At 32.2% G+C, this 10,714-nt stretch overlaps 2 protein-coding genes across 3 annotated transcripts in view; both read left to right on the top strand.

Moving 5' to 3' along the window:
* Positions 1 to 3,291: 3,291 nt before the first annotated feature.
* On the top strand, positions 3,292 to 5,240 carry LOC106773909. Its single transcript, XM_014660677.2, has 3 exons — positions 3,292 to 3,711; positions 3,811 to 3,873; positions 4,566 to 5,240. Exons 1-3 carry the CDS (start codon positions 3,556 to 3,558, stop codon positions 4,743 to 4,745), a joined length of 399 nt encoding a protein of 132 aa, XP_014516163.2. The 5' UTR covers positions 3,292 to 3,555; the 3' UTR covers positions 4,746 to 5,240.
* Positions 5,241 to 7,359: 2,119 nt separating this feature from the next.
* LOC106773756 (CASP-like protein 3A1) overlaps positions 7,360 to 10,714 on the top strand; it is a 7,555-nt gene continuing 4,200 nt past the window's right edge. The window contains exons 1-3 of one of the 2 annotated variants that reach the window (XM_014660502.2): positions 7,364 to 7,910; positions 8,690 to 8,825; positions 8,931 to 9,277. In XM_014660502.2, the coding sequence (XP_014515988.1) occupies positions 7,630 to 7,910; positions 8,690 to 8,825; positions 8,931 to 9,146 (633 nt within the window). In that variant the 5' untranslated portion in view covers positions 7,364 to 7,629 and the 3' untranslated portion in view covers positions 9,147 to 9,277. Of the gene's footprint in view, positions 7,911 to 8,689; positions 8,826 to 8,930; positions 9,278 to 10,714 lie in introns of those variants that run through there. The other variant, XM_014660503.2, reaches the window with a different exon arrangement.

Raw genomic sequence — 10,714 nt, 5'->3', positions numbered from 1 at the left:
ATATATATATATATATATATATATATATATATATATATATATATATATATAAAAATATTTCTTCAGCTTTTGAGAAAGTGACGATATTTTGAAGAAAGAGTACACATAAAGTACAGTGTATGTACACATTGGTGCGTAGCCAATGTCGGTATCACATAACAATACTAATATATTGGAAGCATTTAGCTTACAATGAATGGTCGACACTGCTCAGGTATTGTTTCTTTTATCATATCTTCCATCTCATATACTCACAAATTAATCTTCTTTTTAAGTAGCAAAGTCTATTTTTTTATTATATACCATCATAATTCAATTTTTGATTAAAACGTATTTTAAGTTTAACTTAATCGTATTAAACTGATTTATGAAGTGTAATTTGTATACCTATATACGATAAACTTATTTTTATTTATGTTAAAAAAAGAAAATTGAAAATAAGTTTAAGTTGAAATTGAAAGAGGTTAATAAGAGAGAGAATGAGAGATATGAATAGATGCATGTGGGTGATGAAACAAAGCACATGGTGTATGTGACATGTGTGAGTGTTACTTTGTGGTTGTGTTTTGGTGTTGGCATTATAGAATGATGGATAATATATCCAAAAAATGGAGGAAATGGCATGGCTTTGCTGCATGCATGCTCCTTTCTGAAGGGATCTTTTCATGTGTGTGTGTAAAGAAGATGATGGATAGTGATAATGGCTTCTTGTCCCCTCACTCCTTAAATTATTGCTATCTTAGTTACTTCTTTTGGTAAAATAGCCTTCTACTTGTAAATTTTCCATCCAAAGGGAGAAGAACCTTGGACAACTTCACACATGGAACCGACTACATTGTTTATTTAGATATATCTCCTAGGACTTCACACTTTCATGCTCTTTATTTACCCTACAATTTTTTTCCATATGCTTTTAGTAAAATTTAATCATTATCATCCTTTTTTTTACGGTTTTAAATTAAGTGTGTACTGCATGGTCGTACAGTCATATCACACGATGAACCAGATGATTACTAGTCGAACAATTAAGTTACCATGAGATTAACACTAACATTAATTAGCTTAAAGGAAAACACGATTACCAGCAATTCAACTGTAATTAGACCGTCGTTAATTCAAAATCAACTCCGAAAACTGTAAACAAAAGTTCAAGATAAAAAGATATGTAATTGTATTTATTAAGCATTAATTATTCTGATTTTAGCATCGAAGTAGCTTACCTTTAGCTTAACTGAAGAAGAATTTGAACTTGTGATAGCACAAAACAAGGGTTTAGATGTATAGAGGGTGATTGGTGAGTCATTGTCGTTAGGTGATAAACAAAGGTAAGAAGCAACATTATGGCTTCCTGGAAAAGTTGTGTGGTATATATATAAACTTCTTTCATTGTACATCATTTGGCTCCAACCCTTTCGTCGATAACATCAAAACATTTATCCCTATTTTTCATATTTAGGGTTTCAATGTTTGTTCCAATATATGAAAAGAATATCAATATACTTTCTTACCACTTTTATGTTTAGCTCACTCCATATATATATGTTCACTGTAACAAAATACACATGTTAATTTACTTAACACTTAATATAATTATGGAAAACTAAATATATTTTCAATTTATTAAATTTGAGTTAAATTATTAACTGCTCAACTCGAGCATAACATATATACAACTATTTTCAAACTAATATATATTTAGTTTATTTGATTAATTTTAAAATGGTATATAAGTAAATTAAAGCACAACTTTCCATAGTAAAAAAGGAAAAAGAAAAACCTAAAGAATAAGGACTTTTTTTACACTGTTTGATCAAAGAGCAGTGGCATTATAATATGGAATAGCATGAGTAGGTCAAAATAAAGAGAGAGAAAATTAAACCTTGGCTTCACGTGCATGCCTACGATTTTCTATCCCTTCAAATATATACAATTAGGTTTGTGTGACTTTGCTAACTGGCAAACTTTATTATAATATCAACTTCACACAAATCAAACATACACATATGCGTGATCACTGCCATATATCGTTAAACTATATAATAACACTTTCGTCAATGCAGTGTTGAGTTTATTGAAAAAGGAGATTTATAGGAGGAACATAGCATATAAGATCTTAAATATATATATTGTTGGAAATTTTACGTCGACTAAAGATAAAATCAATTTATAATATATAAATAGAGTGCAAACTTCATTTTTAAACTGATTTTATGGGTTTGAGTTAAATTTAAAGTTTACCATTTAACTCTGATATCAAACTGGAATGCAAACTTTACTTTAGAAGCCGATCTCTTTTCTATTTTTTCATACATTTCCACATGAATAATGAACACCAATTTTTTTTTTGCCAGCCACCCTTGGTTGTCATCTATATCAGATATTATATGTTTTTTTTCAGTCCAAAGATAGCTCGAAAGCATAATCTTAGTCCCACAATCAGGATTTGGCCCAAATCTGTGATAAAAATCATCCTACACCTCCCTCTTTGGGCCATGTTAACTATTTAACATAAGTTTGACTCTTTCACATTCTTCATAGTCAAATCATCAAACCTAAAACATGCAACTGAATTCTCCTATAAAAAAAAGTAATTATATCTTCAGTCGTTAAAATTTTAACCAAAATTGCATTTTGTCATTTTATAAATTTTTGTAAAATTTCAACACCACTATTTATCAACGAATATATATATCATTTTTGTCAATATTACTTTTTAAGAAGTAAATTTAAACTTAATTCATTTTAACAGTAAGATAAAATTTACAGTCACATATATTTTAAATTGATCTTATTTCTAATTAATACGAAACTTTCATCAACATAAATTAAGTTTATTGTCACATATAACAAATAATATAGTAATTTATATTGTAAATTAAAATTGAACATCAAAATATACAATTACGAAATAGTTCAATATTCAAAGACATCATTTGTAAAATAAAATCAATATGAAGTTTATAATTTTGTCGTTGAAAACTCAAGCAAAAACTATAACAAAAGTTAATCCAATTTGTTTTGTAAACAGACAAATCATAAGCTATTGTCAAAGTTTTTCGCATCTTATTACCATGTGAGATGAAAGATTCATTAAGTGTTATGAGACTTGGAGAGTAGTCTAATCAAATGGAATTTGCAGGTTGTGAGTACATTTTTGTTTCTTGAAATGCCCTTAATATGTAATGAACAGAGAAAGTGACCTACCTGGCATAGAAAACCTATAAATCACCAAATCTCTAGAAAAGTGAGGATCAAAAGGGTGATGTGCATGTGAACCCTCTTTCCTTAGCTTCTTTTTGGCAACCATTGTTAATGTTAGACTCTGTAAAAAGAGAACTTGACTGATAAAATGATTGGTAAGAGCATTGCAGTCACAAGTAAAGAAGGTGTAACTTTGTTCTCAACTGAACCACGGGATTTGGAAAATGTTCTCCTCAATATTGGCCACAAACTCCTTCACATGACACAAAGACCCCGTGAATGTGTTGAAAAATATCATGCTTCTCATTGGTTATATATTGGTCAACCAATGAACAACCCAAGTTAAAACAGCTGATGCAATGCAATTGCAATTGCTTCTCATCAAATTTTTCACAGTGGAGAACACATCTTGCATCACCCTTTCTTCATTCAGAACTTATGGCAAACACCTTGTGCCCCATTGAGCTGGAGCCTAGAACACTAAATCAAGTGCAGCTCACCCAAGCTAGGGTACATATATACACATATACATATATACATATACACATATAAACATATACAAATTCAAGAACATATACATACCCTGTGAATGGTTTCTGATTTTTGCAGGAAGTAGCTGCAGAGGTAGTTCAGAAGTTGGAACCATGTGAAGCATCAGCTCTATTCATTGAGGTATGATTTCCTAACCTAGGATGATAAGCATGCAACATATAGATGTGTGTGTATATATATATATATATATTCTATTTTCTTCTGCTTTTTATTCTAAAATTTCATTGTAAGTATAAAATTATTGAGGTGTATGGAGTTCTATAAATGTTTACTGCGAAAACACCTCCCAATTAATGTTCACCATTCAATCAATACACACACATTTCTAATTTATAGATGAACATTAACTGTTCATCTGTTCTTCACATCATTAATAAATACAAATGAAGTTCTTGCCCTGTTGAAAACTATGAAAAACATTAAATATATTTATTTTTCTGAAAAAATCATTTATTACTTTTTCACTTAATTGATAATCTCCAATCAAATAGATTAACAAGTTTTACATTTCAAAAACTACTTATCTCAAGGTGTGTGTGAAAGAGAGGGACAAAAACATAAACTTTATAAATTTTAGTTAATAACATGAACGTTTATCTGATACATGTTGAATTTAGAAAAGATTGAGTCAGAAAACTAATTTTATATAAATATAAATGATTATAATTTGTCAAACTGATTTTCAGTTTACTAGATAAACTAAACTGTTATATATACATTTACTATAATTAATTATTCTAATTAAGAGAATAATAATTACAAATATCTTTTGTCATTAATTCCGGTGACATATATATTGTTTGTTAATGAAGGGGCTGATGCATCCAATACAGAAAGTGATGCAAATGGATGAAAACGAAAACCTAACTGAGAAGCTTGCTGATTGCATGAAGAAAGCTGAGTCTATTACTGATCAGAGCAAAGCTTGTCATTGTCAATGCTCCTGTGCCACTGAAAACTCATTCAAAGAGCCACTTTCTGCACCCTTTTGATTTAAGCTTTCTTGCATTATATCCTAGTACTAAATTTGTTCCCTTTTTTTCCTTCTCATGCTACTCATGTCAGATGCAAATGCTGCTACTAGTTGCTAATAAAACCAGGGTTCAGACAAGTATACAACATTGTTCTGAATGCACCACCAAATTCATGTTTCCTTTCATGTAAAATGGAACCAACTCCAATATGCAATATACTAAAGTGACTTCACAGAAAAAAAAACAACCCAAAATCCACAAAAATCTGTCATTTTTCTGATAGATTTTACAAGTAGTTCTGATAAGGTGTTTCATTGAGATCTGGGTTTTGTTTAGGCCCTTTTGGTTTCTTTGTTTTGTTTCAGTGATGACCAAAAATACAACCTTTCAAACACATGATTGATAATGTATCTTATCTAGAAAACATAAGCTCGAGAATCTAAGAATGTTTGTTTTAGATACCAAGTCCTATAAAATTGTAAGTTCTTTTATAGGTAATGTTCTGGAATGGATTTTGTGTAATTATCAACAATTTCATCTCAATATATGTACATTATAAGTCATGGTTTTATAATTCTCTTTCAAATTGAAACTACTTTAATTAACAATCTGAAAAAGTAGAAATCAAATATATTTCTACATTTGGATTACGCTAATTGTAGAGTCATTTTTTTAAATCATTCATAAAAATGAAGCAATCATATTTCAGTGAAATTAGTCACTTTTACTTACCGTTTTTACATAAATTATAAGTAAAAAAACAGTAGGAACTAGAATAAATAGTATAGTAACAATAAATGCGAGAATATTTACTTCCATAATCTTTACTATGTTCTATTTCTCTTAAATTTTTTTAAAAAAATTTGGGATTTAATCCCATAGAAATGTTAAATCTTTCAACAGAAATGTTAAATCTTTCAACAATAGTATAAATTGGATTTCGATGATATCAAATCGGATCAATATCATGAATCACAAAATCTGAACTATCAAATCAACTCATGAAATAGTAAGGGTAAAACATAGATTTGAGACTTCAAATATTATACTAAAAGACACCATTAAATAAAGAGATACATATCTCATCCACCCCTTTTCAAATTAGCATGTAAATAATTCATTGCATTATGATAATCCATGTTTTAACTCTTTTTTTGGCACTGGCATGAAAATCAAACTCAACGTTTAAAAAACTATAAAATAATAGAAGATAAAAAAAATGCATATTATCTGAACCATAGCAAAATGAAGTGTTTCATAAAATAAAAACATGTTTATTTTAAATTCCGATCTTACTCTTTACATCAATCTATAAAGTTGAAAATAACAAATTAAAAATAATACATAATTTTATAATAAAAGATCTAGTTCAATGAAATGATTATTGTACTGGAAGGGGGTAGATGGACGGTTTTGGGAATCGTCCGGACAACCGCCACACATGAGGTAACAATGGTGAAGCCCGGTCTAGGCAGCCGGGAAACGAAACGCATGACCTAGGCGAAAAGCCAAGGTCTCAACGTATGACCTAGGCGAAAAGCCAAGGTCTCAAGTTAGGACGACGGGCACGACTCGGCCCGAGGAAACACTGCGGGGGAGTCCGGTCTTGGCGGGCGGGAATAACCTTTGTTTGTAAGAAAAACTTTGAAGAATTCCCATGAAACCCCGCCAGCACATATTCTCCAAAAAACCTGAGACAAAACGTGTGACCTAGGCGGCGAACCTCGCTTTGCCGTCGCGTCCGCATGACTGTCGACAATCATAGCCGGCTACATCACTGCGTCAAATCTTTTCTTCTTACACAAAAAGGACGGCCGGGAGAGGGCACAGACTATGGTATGATAAGCGTTCAAGATTAAGGAAAAACTAAATTAACCTCAACAGGCCTGCAATTGGACCGTGATTAAGTTCTCACTAATCGTTGGCCCATGAGAAAAACTATAAATAAGAGTCAAAGGTAAGGGATAGATGATTACATTGAATGCACATTTATTTTTCTCTCTCTATCTCTACCTTTATCATTAGAAAAGTCTGAATATTGACTTGAGCGTCGGAGTATCATTAACAGGTACCCAGACGACTTGACGAAGGAGAACGGTCGAACAAGAGGCGGATCAGCGGAGGACCGGACGGTTCGAAGTGGAAAATTGTGAAAGGGAGCTTGGATGAAATCCCAACCGAAACAATTATAAATCTAAAAACATCATTTACACTTCATCTCTTCAAAAACAGTCCCCACACAAAAAAAAAGAAGCTCTAAAACTGTTTTTAGATAAGGTAAAGACTCAAAATTATAAAATAAAAATAAATTATAAGTATCTGAATATTTTTTTTACAGTTTTTAAATGTTTTGTAACTTATACCATATTCTTTTAACAAGTAAAATACTAATATAATATATTAAAAAAAAAAATAATATATATATATATACACACACGTGTGTGTGTGAACAACAATATACTTATTTTTTTTTTAATAACTACTTATCTTTTATGACAATTTCATTCTTCAGTCTAAGAAAAAAAAAAATTCATGCTTATTTCAAACAAAAGAGGACAGTGAATAAAAAATAAAACAAAAGAAAGGGTTATGTCACTCATCATTCACATTATATTAACTATTAAGTATAATATATTAGTAGAGATCATAAGAAAAGCCCATTGCAACAACACACAAAATTTGCCCATTCTCTCTCTCTTCATGAACCTCTGTTTTCTGCATCCATTTAAACTTACCTGCACATCCAAAGCTCATTCATTCACACTGCCCCCACCTATCTAATCACTGCACAAATACAATTATTGATCAGGGTCTGTGTTAAAAGGCACCATTTCCTCTTTTTTCTTTTTGGAAGAAGACAAAAACAGAGCACAACAGGGGAAAACAGAGCAAAAGGTGAAATATGGTGAGTGACCAAAGAATAGCAGAGGAGACCCTGCAGGAGTCCAAGGTGGCTGCTTTGGAGACCAGTGGCACAATGAGCGGACCCCTCGTCGGAGCCGCCACCAGGACCCGCCGCCGCCGGAGGGTGGAGGCTATGCAACTGGTTCTGAGAGGGTTGTGCATGGCCTCCTCTGTTGCTTCAATCTCGCTCATGGTCACTGCTAAGGAATCCAGTTCTGTCAGTATTTATGGCTTTCAATTACCTCTTCACTCCAAATGGTCTTTCTCTGAGTCATACGAGTGAGCTTCTTCCATTTTCTTTTTCTCTCCCATCGTGATATCTCTGTATATTCAACTCTTTGTACTTGTTTTGTTAATTCAAATATTGTTTTTGTTTTGTTACTGTGTATGCTTCTTTCTTTTTACTTTTCTTGATAATGTTAAATTGATGTGTTGTTTTGTTCATGAAAAACAGGCTTTTGTTCTTCTTTTTGTTTTTTTTGTTTCTGAAAAAAAAAAAACAATGCAAAATGTGTTTCTGAACTAACTATAGAGAGTAAAAACTGCTTCTTTTGACAAGTATTGAAGTTGAAGGAGATTAGGATTCTGGCATGTTTGGATGAAACTAAAGATTCCATTAATGAATGTATCAAACTCATAAAAAACTGTTGCTTCATTTTCAAACTATTTCTCGGTAACCATGCAATGCAAGAGTTGTTGAGAGTTTGCTTTTCAAAATTTATTTTATTGGTTGGTATTAGTATTATTTTATTGCCAGAAAAAGAACTGTCTTGAAGCTTTGGCTTACGGACAAAATTGACTGCAAAAAGTGGGACCTTGGTGGGGTTTGATTGTATCATAATTCATGACATTTGAATGAACAGTAATAGACCCGTGATCGAATTTCTCTTTTTTTTTTTCTTTTTTTTTTCTGTGTATGTTTGTCCCTTTTCCTCTACTGTAATGATGGTATGATCTTGGTTTCCTATTTCTGAGTTTGTGACATACTGGTGCACAATTTGAACTTGATGATGAATATACATAACCTTTTTTATAAAAACATTAATTGTGATGAACAGGTATCTTGTTGGGGTTTCTGCTGCTGTTGCAGCTCATTCCTTGCTTCAACTACTCATTGGCATGTCCAGATTTCTTAGGACTTCTTCTGTGATACCTTCCAGAAATCATGCATGGCTTATTTTTGCTGGGGATCAGGTATATAAAGCTCTGCATATTTTTAAGCTTTCTCTTGTCATCAAAATCAATTCATAAAGTATAAAATTTGACATAATGAAGAGTTGAATGATGATAAAATTGCAGGTATTTGCATATGCATTGATGAGTGCTGGATCTGCTGCATCTGGGGTGACCAATCTGAATCGCACAGGAATTAGACACACGGCTCTGCCAAATTTTTGCAAGCCTTTGCACAAGTTTTGTGACCATGTTGGGATCTCAATAGCCTTCACTTTCACCAGCTGCTTTTTGCTGGCTACATCTGNTGTCCAAGATGTAATATGGCTCTCCCAACACTGAAAACTTTCTCATCAGTGTTCATGTTCATGATTTTTAGTATGCTATGAAGCCACTGTAGTCATCACTTCTGTCAATGAGTTCCATGTTAATACGATTGCTATGAACAATCTTATACTTTTTTACGTATGTTATATACTTTCTCAAGAAATTATAGACTGCAAAGTATCCCTTACATTTCGACTCTAGTTTCTTACACAATGATTTAACGATTTTAAATGGTTTAATCATAAATATTTTCCATGAATTTTCTTAAATAATTCTTTCACTTTTTTTTTTCAATTAAATTCTTATTTTTTAAAAGTTGAAACAATTAAATTCTTACGTTAATCTTTTGTATAAACGTGACATACAAAATTAATTACAAGAACTTGAACTAATGATAAAAAGTTAATTGTTTTAATTTTTTATAAATAAAAACTCGATTGAAATAAATAAAAAATAAAAATCTTATTTGTAAAAAAGAATCACAAAAAATAACGATTATCTAAATTAATAGACCATTTTAAATTATCATACAACTTCTGGAACTGAATAATGCTAAACTTGTAATATATATTCCAATTTCATAATACATTCTATAATTCCAACATGAACTCTTCAACACTTGACGCAGTTGTCGCCAACACTTCGAACAAAAACTGCTGAATAACCGTCACGCTGCACCCACGTAAAGCACCACCTTTCCATCTTTCCATGCATGTTTGTATCTCATTATATAATAAATGTTGCATCTGGTTACAACCATTGATTCTTGCATTTCAGCGTAGGAAATTATAAGATGAACGCAAACATGGCTGCCCTTTTGAGTGTGCTCTGTGTTGTGTTGGCTGTGATGAATAGCTCAGCCAAAATAGCAGCTAGGGAATTCAAAGTGGGTGGCGAAATGGGTTGGCATGAACCTTCCCCCAACGACACTGCATTTTATAATCAATGGGCTTCAACCAACAGGTTTCAAGTTGATGATTCTTTGGGTAACCATTCATTTGTTTATACACTGCAAATATTTCATAGGATAATGTTCATATAACTGCTACATTATATAACTACTGTTGTTGGATTGTGCAGTTTTTGAGTACCAGAATGACTCAGTTGTGAATGTGGAGAGATGAGAATACTTCCCTGTGACTCAAACAAGTGAAGGACTTTCTGTACAAAAACTCAATTTCATTCGCGTAATGGTAAACGATTACCACTTCCATTTTGCACTGCAATCCACTCAGAACTTCATTCCACCCCTATCTCTCAACATAAGACCTTACTACAAGGTAATTGGGGTCCCCAAAATCATCTCTTCAACCCCAAACAACATCCCAAACCAAAAATCATCAAAAACTTAACAAATTTTGCTTTAAGTGAAGATTTGCCCTGATGGTGCCCTGTGTACAAAATCAGGGTGCCCTGTGAAAGATTTTCTGTACAAAAACCCAATTTCATTCGTGTAATCGTTTACCACCTCATGGTAAACGATTACCGCTTCCATTTTGCACTGCAATCCACTCATAACTTCATCCCACCCCTATCTCTCAACATAAGACCTTCTTACAAGGTAATTGGGGTCCCCAAAATCA

Source organism: Vigna radiata, chromosome 9 (genome assembly GCF_000741045.1).
Source record: "Vigna radiata var. radiata cultivar VC1973A chromosome 9, Vradiata_ver6, whole genome shotgun sequence".
NCBI classification, from domain to species: Eukaryota; Viridiplantae; Streptophyta; class Magnoliopsida; order Fabales; family Fabaceae; genus Vigna; species Vigna radiata.
Note: the sequence above shows the minus strand (reverse complement) of the source record. Positions and strands in the feature narration are given on the sequence as shown.

Coding starts and splice junctions, on each gene's coding strand:
- LOC106773909 (XM_014660677.2), top strand. CDS start 3,556: ATGCAATGCAATTGCAATTGCTTCTCATCAAATTTTTCACAGTGGAGA. Junction 3,712..3,810: donor TGCAGCTCACCCAAGCTAGG/GTACATATATAC, acceptor TGATTTTTGCAG/GAAGTAGCTGCAGAGGTAGT. Junction 3,874..4,565: donor CATCAGCTCTATTCATTGAG/GTATGATTTCCT, acceptor TTGTTAATGAAG/GGGCTGATGCATCCAATACA.